The 21466-nt window shown below is 52.6% G+C and overlaps 1 protein-coding gene across 2 annotated transcripts; it reads right to left on the bottom strand.

The window, feature by feature from the left end:
• Positions 1 to 1171: 1171 nt before the first annotated feature.
• On the bottom strand, positions 1172 to 14375 carry NLRX1 (NLR family member X1). Of its 2 annotated transcripts, none has more exons than XM_030829548.1 (9): positions 14044 to 14375; positions 13093 to 13162; positions 12527 to 12615; positions 11394 to 12013; positions 10218 to 11039; positions 4885 to 5480; positions 3916 to 4002; positions 2828 to 3079; positions 1172 to 2068 (listed from the first exon to the last, which is right to left on the bottom strand). In XM_030829548.1, exons 1-9 carry the CDS (start codon positions 14111 to 14113, stop codon positions 1747 to 1749), a joined length of 2928 nt encoding a protein of 975 aa, XP_030685408.1. In that variant the 5' UTR covers positions 14114 to 14375; the 3' UTR covers positions 1172 to 1746. The 2 variants fall into 2 exon arrangements, with proteins under 2 accessions (XP_030685408.1, XP_030685409.1); XM_030829549.1 differs by having other exon boundaries at positions 1986 to 2196.
• Positions 14376 to 21466: the final 7091 nt, after the last annotated feature.

The following is a 21466-nucleotide window of genomic DNA, read 5'->3' on the forward strand; positions in this document are numbered from 1 at the left end:
CCAGCTTTTTCTGGAGACCCTGAATCTGACCCAGTTGCCCCTCTGTGCAGAGAAAGTCAGATTGCTGGTCACTAACTCCAAGCCTGGGGGTAAGTGGTGAAAAGGGTGATAAGAATTCTATGGCCTAGCCGGGCGTTGTGGCGGGCGCCTGTAGTCCCAGCTACTCGGGAGGCTGAGGCAGGAGAATGGCGTGACCCCAGGGGGCGGAGCTTGCAGTGAGCTGAGATCACGCCATTGCACTCCAGCCTGGGGGACAGAGCGAGACTCCGTCTCAAAAAAAAAAAAAAAAAAAAAAAAAAAAAAAGAATTCTATGACCAATAGTATGGTTTGGCTGTGTCCCTACCCAAACCCCATCTTGAATTGCAGCTCTCATAACTCCCTCGTGTCATGGGAGGTACCCGGTGGGAGGTAATTAAATCACAGGGGCAGGTTTTCCCGTGCTGTTTTCACGATAGCGAATAAGTCTCATGAGATCTGATGGTTTTATAAAGGGGAGTTCCCCGGCACACACTCTCTTGCCTGCTGCCATGTAAGATGTGACTTTGCTCTTCATTTGCCTTCTGCCACGATTGTGAGGTCTCCCCAGCTATGTGGAACTGTGAGTCAATTAAACCTCTTTCCTTTATAAATTTTTTTTTTTTTTTGACAGAGTTTCACTCTTGTTCTCCAGGCTGGAGTGCAGTGGTGCTATCTCGGCTCACCGAAACCTCCACCTCCTGGGTTCAAGCAATTATCTTGCTTCAGCCTCTCGAGTAGCTGGGATTACAAGCATGCATCACCACACCCAGCTAATTTTGTATTTTTAGTAGAGACGAGGTTTCTCCATATTGGTCAGTCTGGTCTCAAACTCCTGACCTCAGGTGATCCACTCACCTCAGACTCCCAAAGTGCTGGGATAATGGGCGTGAGCCACCATGCCCGGCCTCCTTTATAAATTACTTACCCCGTCTTGGGTATGTCTTTATTAGCAGCGTGAGATCGGACTAATACAGCCCAGCATGGCCAACCCGCATGCCAATATCTTGTTCATTGGCCCCTCCAGCCTCCACTGCCTCAGAACCTAGTGCCCAAGAACCACTTGCAATAGATGATGGTTGGTAGTTTAACCAGAAAGACCAAGAACAGTGCCCTTTCTTGGAAGCACCAGGCAATAAAGAAGAGGCCACAATCGGTGGAAGGCACACAGCTTTTTAATAGCAGCAAGTCAGGTGCATCTGCCTCAAGGGGCTACCAAGCCATTGTACCATTGTGGCAAAGGGGGCATGAGGATGAGGAGAAAGCACCAATGTGAGGGCATCCTCAGTGTCCACAGGTGAGCATAAGGCAGAAGGGGAAGCTTCCAACACATCTGGATGGCGACACCCCTGGCATGGCAGACATAAGATGTGAGCCCCTTGGTGGCACAAGCAGAGGCTCCTTGAGAGGAGGGGAAGGCAAGTTTGGCAGTGGTGCTTCAGGGCACTCTGGCCATCCAAATGCCACATGCTTTGGTCCTTCTAGCTGAATGGAGAGCAGGCATGTTCCATCTCCAAGCCCGAAGCATCGATTCATCATCTTTAACTTGGAGATTCCAGACTTGGTCAAGGTCGAACATACCCTAGGAGGGCAACTGGCACAGCTGTGCCCATTCCTTTGCCTCCAGACCTGAAGGAATCTTTCTAGAGGGAGCAGTGCAAGCCAGGAGGCCACAGAGGGAAGAGGTTTAGGGCCAGTGGTTACATAGCTAGGTGCCTGCCGCCAGTGTCTCAGCTTCCAGAGCCTCCCAGCTGCTCCAGGAGGCCCCTGACCTCGCCCTCCACTCGCAGCAGCTGGGCCTTGCGCCAAGGATTAAGGGTGGCACCCCGGCTATCTTCCAGATCCCGCAGTAGGAGCTCAAGGTGTCGCTGGACCCGGGCCCGATCCCAGCTATTGAGGTTCCGCTGGACTTCACTGAGGATCACTGACCAGTATTCCGACACTGCCGTCCCCTCTGTCAGTGACACCACCACCCGGGCACCACCTTCAGTAGCACCCCCCAAGTCTCGCAAGACCTGGCGGCCCTCTGAGCTCAGCTCATTGAAGTAGAGGCTGGCAGGAGAGAGAAAGTCGATGCCATTCAGTAGAGCTCTGAGAAGGAGGGCCCGAGGGTAGACGGACAGAAAATCAGGGGGCCTCACAACTCATCTCCTGGCTGCAGAGTGTGATCACGTAAGTATCTGCAATGAGCCAGAGATGGAGGGTGCTGGCCAGTGGGAGGCAGGGACTAATACTAAAATTCTTTCTTTGTTTGTTTGTTTTTGTTTTTTTTGAGACAGAGTCTTGCTCTGTCACCCAGGCTGGAGTGCAGTGGCACGATCTTGGCTTACTGCAACCTCCATCTGCAATTCTCCTGCCTCAGCCTCCCAAGTAGCTGGGATTACAGATGCGCAACCACCACACCCAGATAATTTTTGTATTTTTAGTAGAGACGGGGTTTCACCATGTTGGCCAGGCTGGTCTCAAACTCCTGACCTCAGGTGATCCACCCGCCTCAGCCTCCTGAAGTGCTGGGATTACAGACGTGAGCCACCACACCTGACCCTGATACTAGAATTCAGTGGGACCAGGGACAGTAGGCCTTTAGGAGAAATGGTGGTGGGGAATTGGGGCAGTTTAAGGGCCAGTCACAGAGGGGGTGGGTTGGCTCGGAGCTAGGTTGACAAGGATCAGTCAGAAACCAGGAATAGAGGACAGGCACCAGGCCCAGGCCCAGAAGCACTCCCTAGGATTGGAGGAGCACAGTCGAGAGAGGGAAGTAGTCTGAAGGGCTGGGGGCAATGGGACCAGGGACAGGACTACGGGACTCACTGTAGCAGTTCCAGGGAAGGGTGCTCCCGGGCAGCTCTGGCCAGGGCCAGGGCCGCTGTGTCACCAGCACCGTTGTAAGCCACGTTCAGCTCCTGCAGCTGCCGGTTGCGGTCCAGCTGGGCAGCCAGCAGCTCCAGGCCTTCGTCCCCAAGGCCCGTGTGCAGCAGGGACAGGTGCGTCACTGAGGTGTTTCCTGCCAGCCCCTCCATTAGCAGAGCAACACCTGCCGCCGTCAGCGGGTTGTTGGACAGCCTACCGCCACGTGCAACCCAAGGTTATGAGGGCTCATTGAGAGGAGGGGGAGGCAAGGTTGGTGGTGGTGCTGGCAGCCTTGATGGGGCAGCCCTGTGCTGGGTGTCAGGACTTGGGCCAAAGAGGGCCCTGCATGGGGCAAGAGGAACCTGGGCATAGAAATGCAGGCCCAGGAGAAAGGCTGGAGCAATAGGGGGAGTGGCGCCTGGCAGAGGAGTCAGAGTAGGGGAGCTGGCCTTTCCTTCCCTCTTCCCCTGACTCCCTTCTTATCTATTCCCTTCCTCTTCACCATTTATGTTTCCCTTCTTCTGCCTTTTTCACTCCCTCCACAGCCTCTGCTTCTCCCTTCTCTCTGACTCCCCTGTCCTTCTCCCTGCTCTTCCTTTTTCTCTCCTCATTTGCCTCCCCTTACACCAATCAGAAACTGGGAACCCAGGCGCTCGGGTTCCCCACATATCAGTCAACACTTAAGGGGCATCTACTGAGTGCCCAGCATTAGGGTCCTCCTCGGGAGTCTGCAGGAAAAATCCTGGAAGGGGATCAGTGGCACTGTTACCAGGCAACCGGCCTAGGTATTATTCCACCCTCTCTCCCCGCCTCCCCCAGGCTGATTTTAGCCACGTGAGAGGTTTCTTGGCACCCATTATAGGTGGCATCTTTCCCTGCTGCCCTGCTGCTTGCAGTGGACCTGGGGGAAGTGGAGGGGACAGGTCAGGGCCTAGACTCTCCTCCACTTACTATCCCTTGGGTGGGCCTGTGCCAAGTATGCCAGGAGGCAGGGAGCTCACCCTTGACCTTAGCTGGCCACCAGGATGCCCCACTCCCAGGGCACTCACCGCAGTGTGGTTATTTGGCACTGGTCATGCAGCAACAGGTCTCGGAGGTCCTTGCAGCCCTCAGGGCCCAGGCTGTTGAGTTGCAAGCTGGAGCAGAAGGTGGCCAGAGGGGAGGTGAGAGACCAGGGAGGGAATTCAGCAGGCAGTCTGTCCATCTACCAAGCCCTCTTTTCATCAGCCTGCCTCTGGGAATCTATACCTGCCTCCCCTTTTTTGAGAGACAGGGTCTCACTCTGTTGCCCAGGTTGGAGCACAATGGCATGATCACAACTCACTGCAGCCTCAGACTCCTGGGCTCAAGCAATCCTCCCACCTCAGCCTCCCGAGTACCTGGGACGATAGCCACATGCCACCACACCTGACTAATTTTTTAATTTTTTGTAGAGACAGGGTCTTTTTATCTTGCCCAGGATGGTCTCAGACTATTAGGCTCAAGTGATGCTTCCACCTTGGCCTCCCAAACCAGTGGGATTACAGGCAGGAGCCACCATGCCTGGCTCCTCCCTTCTGTTGCTCCTGTCACCTCCACCCAAACTAGACTTTTTTTTTTTTTTTTTTTTTTTTGAGATGGAGTTTCACTCTTGTTGCCCAGGCTGGAGTGTGATCTCAGCTCACCACAACCTCCACCTCCCAGGTTCAAGCAATTCTCCTGTCTCAGCCTCCCGAGTAGCTGGGATTACAGGCATGCAACACCACGCCCAGCTAATTTTGTATTTTTAGTAGAGACAGGGTTTCTCCATGTTGAGGCTGGTCTCGAACTCCTGACCTCAGGTGATCCGCCCACCTCGGCCTCCTAAAGTGCTGGGATTACAGGCGTGAGCCACTGCGCCCAGCCCCTAAACTAGACTTCTTCATCCCACCTTCTGGTCACTCATCACTACCTCTGGTTTCCCTGGCACTTTCTTTTCCCACTTCTTCACCTCCAACCCTCTCCCCTCTTCATGCCTGTGCATGAGGATAGGTCCTCACCCCAGCTTCCGGGCACGCAGGAAGACAGGCATGAGTGTGTGTAGCCCAGCAGGATCTAGCTGGCAGGAGGCCAAGTTCACCTCATCCAGGGCATGCCTTCCGCTGCCCAGCACAGCCGCCACCACTGTGCACTTGACGGGTGTCATGCGCACACCTGCCAGGTTGAGCTGACGCAGGGAGCTGAGCACCTCGGCAGAGAAGCGCTGGTTCTGGAACTCATAGTGGAAGAACAGGTGGTCAAGGAGCTCCGAGGGGGGCAGCACCTGCCGGCCCAGCTTGCCCAGCTTCTTCTTGATGGCCTGGGCATTCTCCAGGGCATCCAGGTTCTTGATGGGGCAGCCAAGCTGAGCTAGCACAGCTCGGTTGTGGGCAGAGAGAAGCCCCCCCATGAACATGGGGAAGAGCTCGAAGACTTCATCCTCAGGGGGCTCATCTGGATGGCGCCGGGGGCCCTCCACGCCCAGGATACTGGCGCCCATCTGGTCCAGAACATCATCGTTGTAGTAGTCCTCCTCTCGAAACATCTCCAGCACCATGGCCTGGGCCACCGCCTCCCGGCTTTTACCCACCATGCGCCCAAACACTTGTGGAACCACCTGAAAAAGAAGCAGGGGAGGGTCACTGTGGCCTTCCATGTGCCTGTTCAGCCTTCAAGGCTCAGCTTAAGGTACACCCCCATGACTGCTCCAGCCCTGTGATCCCCCCTTGAACTTAGCATAATTTGTCTGATCATGCTACTCCCCTGCTGCGACACCTTCCATGGCTCCCTACTGCCTATGTGGCAAACTCCAAACATTTAGCCTGGAATATGAAACGTTTCTTAAAACTAGAGATGGGGTCTTCCTGTGTCACCTAAGCTGGTCTTGAACTCCTGGGCTCCCTAGCCTAGGCCCCCCAAAGTGCTAGGATTATAGGCATAAGCCTCTGCACCTGGCCCAAAACTTTTCATGATTTGGCCCTAATTTGACCTTTCCAGGGTCATCTCTCGACACCTGTCTCATGTGCTGCAGACATTAGGAACTTCTTTCTCTTTCCCAAACACCCTGATACATTTTCAAACCCAGGAGGTGGTGAGAAGGAATTAGCATGTATTACACACTTACTTTGGGACAGGGCTAGGTGTCACAAATACATCACCATCTTCAACGTGCAGTTCCTACTGCTTTAAGGGCCTGTGTGATCTGGGCCCTGCCGACTACAATGCCTTCATCACAAGCCTCTTGGCCCCACTCGCTATGCTCCTGCCCTTTCGGCTTTTTTCATCTTAACAGTGCCAAGGTTTTTCCTCCTTCAAAGCCTCCATAGGCCGGGTGCAGTGGCTCATGCCCGAATCCCAGCACTTAGGGAGGCCGAGGCGGGAGGATCACTTCAGCCCAGGAGTTCTAGACCAGCCTGGGCAATGTAGGAAGATGCTATCTCTATTAAAATTTTTTTAAATTAAAAACAAATTAGCCAGCCATGGTGGCATGTGCCTGTAGTCCCTTGAGCACTGGAGGTCAGGGATGCAGTGAGCTGAGATCACACCACTGAACTCCAGCCTGGGCAACAGAGCAAGACCCTGTCTCAAGAGAAAAAAAAAAACAAAAACCTCCAGGGTGCTGCCCCTTCCTGGGGCATTCTCCCCGCCCCCCCCCCCCCCCATTTCTTGGCTAATGCTACAAGGCTCAGATGACATGCCCTTCCACAAAGAGGCTCTACTGACCCCTCAGACCAGTTCCCCTACTACACACTTTCATGGCATCTGGGGCTTCTTCTTCCCAGGCATTTGCCGTAATTTTTCCTTATATGGTTACATTGATATTTTTGTACTCAAACTGTGCAGGAAGCAGCAGTTTCCTTCTGGGAAAGGAGCTCAGACTAGATCAGAAAGGGCAGAAACCTGCAGTTTTGTTAACTGACATTTCCTCAGATTCTAACACATTGCCTGGCACACAGCAGGCACTCAAATATCTGACAAAGAAATAAATGTTGGGGGTTTGTCAGCCGGGCATGGTGGCTCACACCTGTAATCCCAGCACTTTGGGAGGCCAAGGCGGGTGGATCACGAGGTCAGGAGATCTCGACTATCCTGGCTAACACAGTGAAACACCGTCTCCACTAAAAATACAAAAAATTAGCCAGGCGTGGTGGCAGGCACCTGTAGTCCCAGCTACTCGGGAGGCTGAGGCAGGAGAATGGCGTGAATGCAGGAGGTGGAGCTTGCAGTGAGCCGAGACTGTGCCACTGCACTCCAGCCTGGGCGACAGAGCGAGACTCTGTTTTAAAAAAAAAAAAAAAAAAGAAAGAAAGAAATATGATATCTTCCCCCATCCCTGCAATTGTTCTGAAAGGGAAGAAGGGTCGTTCCTCTGGCAACAAACCATGACGTTGTTTTGTGGCACCTCCTTTAATGTCTGTTTTTTTTTACTTTTTAATATTTTAATTTTTATTTGTTTAGAGACAGGGTCTTGCTGTGTCACCTAGGCTGGGGTGCAGTGGTGTGATCATAGCTCACTGTAGCCTTTAACTCTTGGGCTCAAGCGATCCTCTTGCCTTGGCCTCCTGAGAGCTGTGACTACAAGTGTGCACCACTGCACCTGGCTTGTTTTCATGTTTATATGTGAGGTTACTCTCATAGAGGTGATAGTGCCCCTTCTCCAACATTAACCTGTGACAGAATATGTCACCCTGTGAAGCTGAATCCACAAGATCGTGAATAAACAGATGGGCTCAGTACTCTGCCAGGGCAACCCTCCCTCCAAGAGGGCTTAGGGGTGTGGGGCTGACAATTCTGCTGGGTTTTCAATAACTGGGGGCTTTCTGAATCCCCTCAGGAGACTGCAGCCTCTCGTTGCAACTCAGGTCCAGCAGGCACATCCTCAGGGCGGGGGTGGCCTCAGCAGCAGCTGTGACCTCCTGTCAGAGGTGATGGTGTGAGAAGGGGTGGGCTGTCCGAGCCTGTTTCTTTTTTTTTTTTTTTTTTTTTTTTTTTGAGACAGAGTCTTGCTGTGTCACCCAGGCTGGAGTACAGTGGCGCGATCTTGGCTCACTGCAACCTCCACTTCCTGGGCTCAAGAGATTCTCCTGCCTCAGCCTCCTGAGTAGCTGGGATTACAGACACGTGCCACCACACCCGGCTAATTTTTGTATTTTTAGTAGAGACGGGGTTTCACCATGTTGGCCAGGCTGGTCTTGAACTAAGTCTGTTTCTATATGTGACAAACAATTAAACAGCATAGGCTGGGCATGGTGGCTCACTCCTATAATCCCAGCACTTGGGGAGGCTGAGGTGGGTGGATCACCTGAGGTCAGGAGTTCAAGACCAGTCTGGCCAACATGGTGAAACCCTGTCTCTACTAAAAATACAAAAATAAGCCGGGCATGGTGGCAGGCGCGTGTAGTCCCAGCTACTTGGGAGGCTGCGCTGGGAGAATCACTTAAATCCAGGAGGTGGAGGTTGCAGTGAGTAAAGATGGTGCCACTGCACTCCAGCCTGGGCAACAGAGCCAGACTCCATCTCAAAAAAACAAACAAACAAAAAAACACTTAAATAGCACTTACCATGTCCTAGACCCTGAGGATGAGTTCATTTAATCTTCATATTAGGCCAGTGATATAAGTTCTAGTATTATCTCCATTTCACAGATAAGGAATCTGAGGCACAGAACTAAGTAAGCTATCCAAAGTCTCACAGCTAGTAAGTAGCAGAGCCTGGATTTGAACTCAAATAGCTGAGTTACCAAATCCCTGTTCTTAGCCCTTATGCTTTGGTGCCTATAAAAATAAAAAGTTGGCTGGGCACAGTGGTTCACACCTGTAGCCCAGCACTTTGGGAGGCCAAAGTGAGAGGATCACTAGTGAGACCCCATCTCTACAAAATTAAAAATTTTTTATTTTTTAATTTAATTTAATTTTATTTATTTTTATTTTTATTTTTGAGAGGGAGTCTCACTGTGTCGCTCAGGCTGGAGTGCAGTGGCACAATCTTGGCTCACTGCAACCTCCACCTCCCAGGCTCAAGCAATTCTCCCGTCTTAGCCTCCCAAGTAGCTGGGATTACAGGCACCCGGCAGCACACTTGGCTAACCATGTTGACCAGGTTGGTCTCAAACTCCTGACCTCAGGTGATCCACCTGCCTCGCCTCCCAAAGTGCTGGGATTACAGGCGTGAGCCACTGCACCCGGCTATGAAATTAAAATTTTAAAAATTAGCTGGGGATGGTGGCACATGCCTGAGGTCCCAGCTACTCAGTGAAGTTGAGGTGGGCGGATTGCTTGAGCCCAGGAGGTCGAAGCTGCAGTGAGCTATGATTGCACCACTGCACTCTAGGCCTGGGCAACAGAGTAAGACTCTGCCTCACAAAATAAAAATAAAAACACATTTAAATTTTTAAAAGTGTTGAAATTCTGCCAGCACTAACCAGCACTCTGCCTCCTCAAAATCAGTTGCTGAAACATTCCTAGAGAAAACAAAGGTTACCTAGCAAGGCCCCACAGCTTGACAGAAATAACCACAATGCACCAGTATAGTTTGGCAGAAAGAGCACAGGATTCAGAATCACAACGCCCTGGGCTCCTATCCCAGCTTTTTAAACTTACTATTTGAGTGATCTTGGACAAGTTACTTTAACTCTCTGAGCCTCAGTTTATTCATCTATAAAAGGGATCATAATAGTATTTCCTTTCCAGGAGTGACGTGAAAAACAAAAGGATGAACACTGACAACGCGCCTGGCACACATCACACAGAGTGGCTCCTTCCAGCCCTCAAAGACCTTGCTCAGCTGTGCCACTCACAGTACAGTCCTCAGGTCTGTAGTTTGGTTTCTGGAGTGGACCTGCCCTCAGGATGACTCCCCTAAGCCAATTACCAATGCCATTTATCTTCCTAGTATACATGAATAAAATGGCATCTGCTTTATAAACCCATCTCTGGTGATCTAGTTAAGATGAGTCATCACTCTCAGAGCCTAATCACCTCGGGAGGAACACACACAATCGAGTTTCTGGACCTGCAAAGCAGAGGATAGGCCTGCCTCCTAGGAGGAAAGACACAAAAAGGAAACCATTTTTAGGAATCCATGTAGCATTGTTATTAAAGTCCCCACGTCTCCAGATTCCCCTCCCCAGCCACCAAGCCTTCCCCAGCCTTATGGCTTCTCTCTCCGCAATCCCACTAAAAGCCAAAATGCCTAGAGCTGAAACCAGATGCAGGGAGAAGATTCATACCTGTGTAGGAAGCAGCAGTTTCCTGCTGGGAGAGGAGCAAGGGGTGAACAGGGAACCATGTGGGGGCATGGGCAGCTTGGGGTGCTGGGGAGGCAAGGAGCAGGTAGGGGGTCTCAGGGATATTACCTTGATCAAGTTGAAGAGCAGAGGCAGAGCCCGCAGAGGCAGCAGCTTGGCCATGATGCCCAGTACCAGGCTGACGTCCTCCCCGACACGGCCCACGAGCTCAGCCACTTCCTTGCCCACCTTTTGCAGGGTCGTCTTGCGCAAACCCAGCACAATGTAGAGGGCCGCCAGGTATTCCTGCATGGCGGGCACGGTGAACACGAAGGTGCCCGCGCGCCCCGGCTCCACACATGGGGCCAGGAAAAACCTCAAGGCATCCCGGCGGAAGATGTGCAGCAGCTGAAACTCCTCCTCCGTCTTGATGCCAGCCTCCAGGCAGCCACAGACATCCTCTTCAGAGAAGTAGGTCTTGCGGGAGGACACCCCCTCATAGGCCAACTTGCCCATGGTTCGGGCTGCATAGGCCATCAGGGACAAATTGGAGGGGTCAGTGCTGTCCAGGGTTTCCCCGCTGAAGTTGAGGCGCAGGAAGCTGGTATAGATGCTTGTAAGGGTCTGCCCAGCAGGCGTGGGGGCATGCAGGAAGTGCAAGGTGGCACAAACGAGCCAGCAATAGGACGGCAGGAAGCAGGCAGCGGCGATCTGGTGGTGCCCCTCCAGGTTCCGGGAGAGCATCTGCACCAGGTTGTCACGCTGAGCTGGTGTGGCGGAGATACCTGAACCCCCAGCGGCATACCCGCAGTCCGGCTGGTTGAGGCGGAGCTGGAAGTAGAGCTTCTGCAGGTTGGTATCAGAGAAACCACAGATCTCACCATAGCGGCCCACGTACTTGCTGGGGATACGGCCAATGGCAGAGGGCCGAGTGGTCACCAGAATGCTGGCCTGGGAATAGCATGGTTGGGAGTTAAGAAAGACCTTAGTGTCCTGCTGACTGCCTCTATTCCCAGGGGACCCCTGAAGACTGAGTGTCCAAGGATGAAGACATTGATGAGGATAACAGTTATAACTAGCAATTACTGAATACCTGCTGTGATCCAGGCCGCTGTGCTAATATTATGTGCAGTATCCCATTTGATCAGAGCAACTCAAGAAGAAAGGAACAGAAGCCTGGGGAAGTTACTGACTTGCTCAGGGTCGCACTACTGGGAAGTGAAGGCACCAGGAGTTAAAGTAACCCAGGACCTAGGGGGCGAGTCAAGGGGCAGCAGTGATAGCCTGGGGTAAAGGGCCACCCACCTCAGGCAGCATGTATTTACGCAGCAGGTTGACGATAATAGCAGCTGGTTCCTGTGGTTCCTCCGGGTCACTACAAAGTCCCGTGCCTGCCAGCCGGAAGTCGAGGTTGAGACGCTCTAAGCCATGGAGCACAAAGAGAAGGTGGGACCCAGCAGCAGCCATCAGGGGTAGAACCTCCTTCAGGGGCGTGTAGCGCTGAGCCACAAGTTGGCACAAGGAGGCTGGGGCAGGGCCCAGGGATGACAGGTCCTCACAGGAGAAGGGGATGAGCAGCTCGAAGGCCGGCAGCCGCCCGTAACACCAGTCCAGAACCATCTTGCGCACCAGCGTGCTCTTGCCTGTGCCCACTGTCCCATACAGCACCACTGTCTGCACCCGGCGCCCACAGGCATCCGGGTTAAAGAGCTGAGACAGGGCCAGTGGAGGGAGCCCGGCCTGGGGTGGCTGATGCTCCAGGGCCAGCTCCGCGGGTGGGCGAAGTAGCTCATCAGGGGTACTCTCACGGATCACAGGGTCAACGTGGACTGTGTCTAGGGCAAAGGTCGGGCCAAACTGGCGCTCCTCCCTGGGCAGCCGGCTGAACCACTCAGCCAGGTTCCGGCGGTGCCGCTGTATAGCTTCTGAGTGGGAAGGCAAGGGAAATGGGTCAGAGAAAGGGGCCTGGAGATGTAGCTTAGGGCCAATCAGGGCGGTGGTGAGGTCAGGCTCGGACATCAAGGCATAGATGCTGGGGCCCACAATGGTGGGCACACAAGACTCCCTGAGAAAATATAGACTGTCCAGAAAGTCTGGAACTCCTGTGTCAGAAAGTGGGGAGCCACTGGACAAGTAATGCTGAGCCTGGACCAACTGGTTTCACAGTGACCTATGTGCCGTCTTAACCTGCTTGACCCAACTTTGTTGAGCATAGGGATGGTATGGCTCTCCTAGTGCTTTGTATATGTAAGTGTGCAATGCAAGAGTATTGCAGGAAGGGATACATAGATGGATGGGAGGGAGGGAGAGAGAGAGAGGAGGAGGGACCACCGATGGAAGATGGCAGTGGATCCTCTATGCCTCCCTCACCCTGCTTCTCCTTCCAGCCCCGTCTCCCCACCACATCCCCCGACCAGGGTCCCAGCCAGTCTCTTTACCAGTTGCAAAGGCGCTGGGGAACAGCCGTCCATGCCTCCCGGACGGGGGAGTGCTGTCTGCCGAGCTTCTGTGGTGGCGTATAAAGGCCCTGGGAACAAGGAGAGGGGATGAGCTGGGACTTGGATCTTGGATCAGCCCCTTCACAGGCTCTGGGTCCAAGCCTGTCTGCACTGCTAGACTTCTGGTTTCCTGAGATACAGGCCCCACACTGGACCCCCAAGTTTAGAGGCTTGTCTGACTCTCACACCCTTCCCAGGTGTTGAGGCCTTAGCCCTAGCCCTCCAGACCCCACTGCTGACTGTCCGCCTGGAACTCAGGCTGGCCATGCAAGGCTCCACCCACTTCCCACAGGGTCCTCCCTCCACTGACTACTATGCCTTCTACCACAGATGATCTAAGCCAACTTCCTCTCAGGCCTTGGAGCTGCCACTGTATCCTCCCACCCCCAAAGGACAAAGCCCCTTCCCAAGGTCCCCAAGAGATCAAGCTAGCCCCAAGTCCTGACCCTTCCCAGTCTGCTCTGTTGTGCCCAGATTAGTCCTAAGGTATGATACCCAGGCCTCACCTAGGGGGCCCAAGAGGATGCCTCCCTTGAAGGGGCCAACTCCAGTGCATCAGGAAGGGGATACGTTCATCTACAGAGAGAAGGACGAAATAGCATCTGCAGACCCAATCCAATACACAGAACCCATGTCTACATCAAACCCCCCAGTATTTGCTCTCATAGCAGCATGTACTGCCCCTTTGCAGCAGTTATTTTGCAATTTTCTATTTCATTGTGTGATTATTCCATTAACATTCATTCTTCTCTCCTCCATGAGAGGGATCACATTTGGGTGTTTTAAAAATTTTTTGTCCCCCTTAACGTTTGTTTTTGTTCACAAATATTTACTTAGAACTTAACACCAGGTCTGCAGTACGGCAGGCACTCAGTAAATCTCTGTTGTATGTAAAGTAAAATCAGACAAGTTCCTAGACTTATGTAGCTACAAGAGACTCTCAAAGACGATCTATTCCAACTCCCTTTTTTTTTTTTTTTTTTTGAGACGGAGCCTTACTCTATTGTCCAGGCTGGAATGCAATGGCGTGATCGCGGCTCACTGCAACTTCTGCCTCCCAGGTTCAAATGATTCTCCTGCCTCAGCCTCCCAGTTAGCTGGGATTACAGGTGTGCACCACTACGCCTGGCTAACTTTTTTTTGTAGTTTTAATAGAGACAGGGTTTCACCATGTTGCCAGGCTGGTCTCAAACTCCTGATCTTGTGATCCGCCTGCCTTGGCCTCCCAAAGTGCTAGGATTACAGGCATGAGACACCGCACCTGGCCAAGTCCAACTCCCTTATTTTAGGATGGGAAAAAGGCAGCTGAGGAAGGTGAGGCAACATGCTCAAGGTCAACAGCTAGAGAACCACAGAGCTGAGACTAGTGCACCTGGTGTCTGGATCCCTGCTGTCTTGGAGGCATCATGTGGACCCTGGAAAGCAAGAAAAAACAGAAACCCCTGCTTCCTGCTCACCTGGTTGCTGGAGTGCTCTTCTAAAACCAGAGCCCCAAGAGGCCCTGGGCAAATGGTGGCCCCACCTCATCCTGGGAGAGAAGGTCAGAGCCTGGGGGGCCTAGGACCGACTTCTCTCCTGCAAGAAGAATGGTACGAATGGATCACTGCCACCACTCCTCCCCTGCACCCCTAACCCCATTCCAGCCAAGGAGGGACCTTCCTCCCAGGAGAGGATCAGCCCTTCCTCAAATGTTGGCCCTGCTGAAGCCCTGGCCTGGCTTTCAGCTCTCGTCCCTCTCCCAAACTCCAGCTTGAGGGATCCCATTTTATCTCTTACCACCTTTTTTTTTTTTTTTTTTTTTTTGAGATGAAGTGCCCCTCTGTTGCCCAGGCATGAATGTAGCTCATTGAAGCCTATGCCTCCCAGGCTTAAGCGATTCTCCTGCCTCAGCCTCCCAAGTAGCTGGGATTACAGGCGCCCACCACCACACTGGGCTAATTTTTGTATTTTTAGTAGAGACGGGGTTTACCATGTTGGTTAAGCTGGTCTCGAACTTCTGACCTCAGATAATCTGCCTGCTTTGGCCTTGCAAAGTGCTGGGATTACAAGCATGAGCCATCACACCCGGCCTTCCTACCACGTCTTGCCTGTCCCCTGAAGCTTCACGAACACCTTTCCCTGAGTTCCACCCTGGGAAACTGCTTTATTTAGGTGTCCTTTTTCCTTCTTGGCCGCCAGCAAGCTCAGATAGGAGTCCTGTGTTCATTTTCAGTGGCTTTTCTGTGCCTAGATTTTCCAGTAATAATTATCCACCCTGCTCTGCCTTTCTTCTGCAGATATCAGATCCTTTTAGCTCAGTTTTAATGGCTTTATCATTTTATGTTCTCTGTGACTTTTATGTAAGCAGCCTTTGAGACTGACATAAATAATAAATAAATGAATGAACTTCTCGCTTGACATCTCCAGATGGACAACCTGCCACTGCTTCAAACTTCTCCCATGTAAAACTGAACTCATCATTCCCCTCCTCTTGTCATTTACCTTGCTGCAAATCTTCCCACCCACGCCTTACACTAGAAACCTGACCTCTGTCTTCAAATCTTTCTTCTCCTGCTCCTTCAGGCAGTGTGAAGAGTCCTAGCAATTCCTCCCCACTGCTTTGACAGCCAGTCGCTGCCCCGACCAGCATTTATTGGACCCGATCTCCTCACCAGCCTTTCTGCCTTCAGTCTCATCCCATTCTAATCCCTCACCCCAGGCACCAAGCACCTCCCGAAAGTCCGAGGTTACTTATAGAGTCCAAACACCGGGCTCCCACAAGCTATTTTTCTGAGTTTGTCCCAGCCTGTACCTTATTCCCCAGGCTCACCGGATTCTTGCTCTTGCTGTCCTAAATTTGTTCATACACTCTTCTCAGTTTGGAATGACCTTTCTCCTCTGTTAGAGTCCCAACCAATCTTTTTTTTTTTTCCTGAGACAGGGTCTCTCGCTCTGTTGCCCAGGCTGGAGTGCAGTGGTGCGATCTCAGCTCACAGCAACCTCTACCTCCTGGGCTCAAGCCATCCTCCTGCTTCAGCCTCCTGAGTAGCTAGGACTACAGTGGTGTGCCACCACACCTGGCTAATTTTTGGTTTTTGTTTTTGTAGAGACGGGGTTTTCACTATTGTTGCCCAGGGTGGTCTCGAACTCCTGGGCTCAAGTGATCCGCCTGCCTTGGCAACCCAAAGTGCGGGGACTGCAGGTGCGAGCCACCACTCGGGCCCCAACCAATCTTTTAAGATCCTGCTCAAAAGTCTCCGTCCCTGGGAAGTCTTTTCTGAGGCCTCTGAACTCATTTAAATGGAATGTGCCCCTATCTGGCACCTGGTCTCCTCCACTGAGATCAGGGCTTCTTGGGCAGGGCACGCTTAAGGAGAACTGGCTGCATTGGGCCACCTGCCTTAGCAGGGCCAACCAGCGGAGAAGCTGGCTGGGTGCTGGCCCGTTCCAGGGGCTGGGGAAGGGTTAAGAGAGGGCTCCGGAAGCCTGAGAAAGCCTAGGTTCCGGGTTAACGTCGGATCTAGGGCCACTGAGTCAAGACGGGACTTGCGGGGCCGAGGGCAGTTCTCTGGTGATCACCCAGGTCTCCAGGGCAGTGAGAAAAGGAGGGGGCACTGCAGGAAACGTACAGGGGCGGGGTTCCCACAGGTCCAGAGCTCCTCCACCAAACTGGGTTCCAAACAGCTCTCCTACTTTCGGGTGGCCTCGGGAACCCAAGGGGAGACTTGCCAGAACGCCCGCCATTCAGCGCCCAGCTCCGTCCCTCTTGTTCCCGGCCGGGATCTCCCCGCGGTCCTTGCACAACCTCCTCCACCGGCCCGCCCTGCCCCCACGCTCAGCGCCGTCTCCCAGCCAGGGCCGCAGGGGCGATCAAGCCCGCTAGGCCTTTACCCGCGGCTGCCCAGTTCCGGGAGCCGTCGGCCGCGGCCCGGAGGGGTCGGCTGGGCGGACGCCGGCGTCTCCCGCCAGCTCCCAGAGTCCCCGGCTCCTCGGCGTGGCGCTTCCTGCCCACCTCCGCCCGCCTGCACGGCCCTGGCACCTGGCAGCGGGCGCGAAAGAGGACGAGCCCAGGCACTCGGGCCTGCGGGGTCCTGGGACGAGGGGGTCAGCGAGAGGGGCCCAGTGCCCCGGAGCAGGCGCACGGCTGGCACTCCGGCGCCACCCGTCCCGCCATCGCCCCCCCACCCCGCCCCGCCTCCATCCCCTCGGGCACTGCCGCTAGTACTGCCCTCTGCAGGTTCCCAAGCGCCAGTGACACCCAGTGACCTCACTAACCACCTCCCAGGCTGGGCTGCTTGTTAGGCCCATTTTACAGATGAAGAAACTGATGCTCAGAAGGGTGAAATGACTTGTGCAGGTTGATTCAGTTAGGAAATGGATGAGCCAGAACAAAATCCCGGGCCTAAGTCTTCCTACCTTACCCCTGGGCCTCCCTGAGGCGCCGGTGTCCAGGAGATTCTTCCCTCTGTCCCTCTCCGCCTCCCCAGCCTACCTTCAGGCAGAGACCTGAGCCTAAGGCTTCCTTGGGTTCTCCCTTATGTATCTGGTCCTCTTCAGAGCCCAGACCTATGTGTGTGGCCTCTGGTAACCTTGGTTAAGAAAGAAGGAAGAATAGGGGCTGAAGGACAGCTTGCAGCCCAACCTGCTCTTCGGGTCTGACACCCATTCATGGCGTAGCCCTGGGGTTTTCCAGTTCCCAAAGCCCCCACCCTTATCCCTGCACTTCCACACACTTCCACACCCTGGGCTCACGTAGCCCAGAAGGAGGAGCCACCCACCACCCACCCGGGGCACGCCTTCGTATGCAAGCATGAGTGTACGGTGTTCACACAACAGACCTGTGCACTAGGGCACCCACAGAAAGGCTCTCCAGGACAGGGCTGGGAAAAGGACTTACTGAAAACAAATGGATGTTTTATTTAGACATTTGTTCATTCATTGTAGTGTGGTATTGGGTAGTACTGAGCACCTCACCCCCACGAGCCAGGTCCAGCACTAGGCCCTGGGCTGCCAGCCAGAGCAAGGCAGGCACCTCACTTTAATGGAACCAACCACCACATTTACAAATGATGTACTTCAAGGCCGAGGCAGGAGGATCACTTGAGACCAGGAGTTTGAGACCAGCCTGGGTGACATAGTGAGACCCTGTCTCTATTTAAAATGAAAATAGAAAATAAAAATATAAAAAACAGACAAACAAATGATGTACTTCAGTGGCAGAGGCAAAGCATTAGGAGAGTCTGGAAAAGGGAGTGCAGAGGAGGTAACATTTGTACTGGATCTGAAAAAATAAATCAGAGGGCCAGGAGCGGTGGCTCACACCTGTAATCTCAGCACTTTGGAAGGCTGGGGGTGAGGGGCAGATCTCCTGAGGCCAGGAGTTTGAGACCAGCTCAAACTGATCACCATGGCCAACACAGTGAAACCCCATCTCTACTAAAAATACAAAAATTGGCCAGGCATGGTGGCTCATGCCTGTAATCCTAGCACTTTGGGAGGCCAAGGCAGGCAGATTGCCTGAGCTCACAAGTTCACGACCAACCTGGGCAACATGGTGAAACCTCGTCTCTACTAAAAATACAAAAATTAGCCAGGTTGGGTGGTACATGCCTGCAGTCCCAGCTACACAGGAGGCTGAGGCAGGAGAATCGCTTGAATCCAGGAGGCAGAGGTTGCTGTGAGCCAAGATCATGCCACTGCACTCCAGCCTGGGAGACAGAGCAAGACTCCGTATCAAAAAAAAAAAAAAAAAAAAAAAAACATCAACCAGGCATGGTGGCATGGGCCTATAGTACCAGCTACTCAGGAGGCTAAGGCACAAAAATTGCTTGAACTTGGGAGGCAGAGGTTGCAGTGAGCCGAGATCATGCCACTGCACTCTAGCCTGGGAGATAAAGTGAAACTGTGTCTCAAAAATAAAAACAAAAGCACAGAAAATTAGCTGGGCGTGGTGGCACATGCCTATAATTGCAGCTACTCAGGAGACTGAAGCAGGAGAATTGCTTGAATCTGGGAGGTGGAGGTCGCAGTTAGCCAAGATTGCACCACTGCACTCCAACCTGGACAACAGAGAGAGACCCTGTCTCAATAAATAAATAAATCAGAGAAAGGAAGGGCATGCATCCCAGCAGCAGGGTGAACAACACATTTGCATTTTAAAAGAGGTTCTTCAAGGGGAGTAGAATGGGATGTGGGAGGGGAAGTATAGGAACCCCATGAGTGTAGTCTCAGGGGTGACAGTTTGGGCCTGGTAATCTCCTCTAGCTTCACTCCACTTACCTAGCCATGCAAGGCAGTCACCTGGCGGCAGTTCCTGGACACAGCTCAGAGCAATCTGTTTTCCTCCCCCGTCACCTTCCCCATGGGTACGACAACCATGTAGGTTTTATTAATAACATATACTTTGACTGGCCTCTTGCAGACAGAAGTACTGTGAGTCATGCCGTGGGCATGTCCTCTGTTGGCTGACCTAGGATGCGGCTCAGTGGCTCACCCTATAATCCCAGCACTTTGGGAGGCCAAGGTGGGTGGATCACCTGAGGTCAGTAGTTCGAGACCAGCCTGACCAACATGGTGAAACCCCATCTCTACTAAAAATACAAAAAAATTAGCCAGGCGTGGTGGCACGCACCTGCGGTTCCAGCTACTCTAGAGGCTGAGATGGGAGGATCGCTTGAGCCCAGGAAGTTGAGGCTGCAGTAAGCCATTATTGCACCTTGTACTCTAGCAATGGTGACAGAGCGAGACCCTGTCTCAAAAAAAAAAAAAAAAGAATTATTGCATGGACAACTGTTTTAGTCAACTCTGGTCTTCAGCACTTTGCACAGGTCTGGACACAGAGAAGGTGACTGTGTTAAAGAAGATGATATCGGCCGGGTATGGTGGCTCACGCCTGTAATCCCAGCACTTTGGGAGGCCAATGTGGGTGGATTGCCTGAGCTCAGGAGTTCGAGACCATCAGGGCTACATGGTGAAACCCCGTCTCTACTAAAAATACAAAAAAATTAACCAGGTGTGGTGGCGCACGCCTCTAGTCCCAGCTACTTGGGAGGCTGAGGCAGGAGAATTGCTTAAGCCCCAGAGGCGAAGGTTGCAGTGAGCCAAAATCATGCCACTGCACTCCAGCTTGGGCTACAGAGTGAGACTCCATCTCAAAAAAAAAAAAAAAAAAAAAAGAAGATCTGTAAGCCCAGGTACTTAGGTACTTTGGCACTTAGGGAGAGAGGGCCCATTTCAAAACATACTTAGATGGGCAGGGAGCATTTATGGCTGCAACTCAGCAGGTTACTGGGACTGGTGGGAGGAACATGGGGTAGGGCACAGTGGCAAGAGTACAGTATCTCGCCAGGCACGGTGGCTCACACCTGTAATCCCAGCACTTTGGGAAGCTGAGATGGGCAGATCATGAGGTCAGGAGATGGAGACCATCCTGGCTAACATGGTGAAACCCCGTCTCTACTAAAAATACAAAAAAATCAGCCAGGCGTAGTGGCGGGCACCTGTAGTCCCAGCTACTCAGGAGGCTGAGGCAGGAGAATGGCGTGAACCCGGGAGGCAGAGCTTGCTTGCAGTGAGCCGAGATGGCACCACTGCACTCCAGCCTGGGCGACAGAGAGAGACTCCATCTCAAAAAAAAAAAAAAAAAGAATACAGTATCTCAAGAGCTTGCTCAAGTCATTTCCTCAAGCCTAGGTTTCCTTTTCTATTTTTTAAATTTATTTTTTTTTATTTATTTATTTTGAGACGGAGTTTCACTCTTGTTGCCCAGGCTAGGGTGCAACGGTGCGATCTTGGCTCACCTCAACCTCCACGTCCCAGGTTCAAGAGATTCTCCTGCCTTAGCCACCTGAGTAGCTGGGATTACAGGCATGCACCACCATGTGTGGCTAATTTTTGTATTTTTAGTAGAGACGAGGTTTCTCCATGTTGGTCAGGCTGGTCTCAAACTCCGACCTTAGGTGATCTGCCTGCCTTGGCCTCCCAAAGTGCTGGGATTACAGGCGTGAGCCACCACACCTGGCCTCCTTTTCTATAAAAGGAGGAAACGATAGTGCTCATCCTAGCAGTCTCATGGGGTTGCTGTGGGAATCAAAAGAGCTCTCTTAGCAAATATGTGAGCCACTCTACAAATGTTATCTGTGCCTGCATGGCCTTTGCTGGCTCTGGAAGGCCGATGGCCTTCATTAGCTCCCACAGGAACTTGTAAATGTGTGAATCTATAAGTGTTTAACCCTTTCAGAAGTATTTACTGGTGGCCAGGCGCGGTGGCTCACGCCTGTAATCCCAGCACTTTGGGAGGCCGAGGCGGGCGGATCACGAGGTCAGGAGATCGAGACCATCCTGGCTAACAGTGTGAAACCCCGTCTCTACTAAAAATATAAAAAATTAGCCAGGCGTGGTGGCAGGCGCCTGTAGTCCCAGCTACTCCAGAGGCTGAGGCAGGAGAATGGTGTGAACCCGGGAGGCGGAGCTTATAGTGAGCCGAGATGGCGCCACTGCACTTCAGCCTGGGCGACAGAGCGAGACTCCGTCTCAAAAAAAAAAAAAAAAAGAGGAAGTATTTACTGGATTTTTTTTTTTTCTTAACAGGGTGTCACTCTGTCACCCAGGCTGGGGTGCAGTGGCACAATCATAGCTCACTGTAATCTCAAACTCCTGGGCTCAAGTGATCCTCTCACCTCAGCCTCCCAAGTAACTAGGATTACAAGCACTGCCACCATGCCCAGCTAATTGTTTGTTTGTTTGTTTGTTTTTATAGAGAGTTGTAGTGATGGGGCCTCACTGTGTTGCCCAGGCTGGCCTCCCAAAGTCCTGGAATTACAGATGTGAGCTGTAACCATGCAATGCCCTAGTATTTATGTTTTAAAAAGAGAAAGAGGGCTGGGGATGGTGACTCATGCC

The sequence above is a fragment of the Nomascus leucogenys genome, chromosome 15, assembly GCF_006542625.1.
Source record: "Nomascus leucogenys isolate Asia chromosome 15, Asia_NLE_v1, whole genome shotgun sequence".
NCBI classification, from domain to species: Eukaryota; Metazoa; Chordata; class Mammalia; order Primates; family Hylobatidae; genus Nomascus; species Nomascus leucogenys.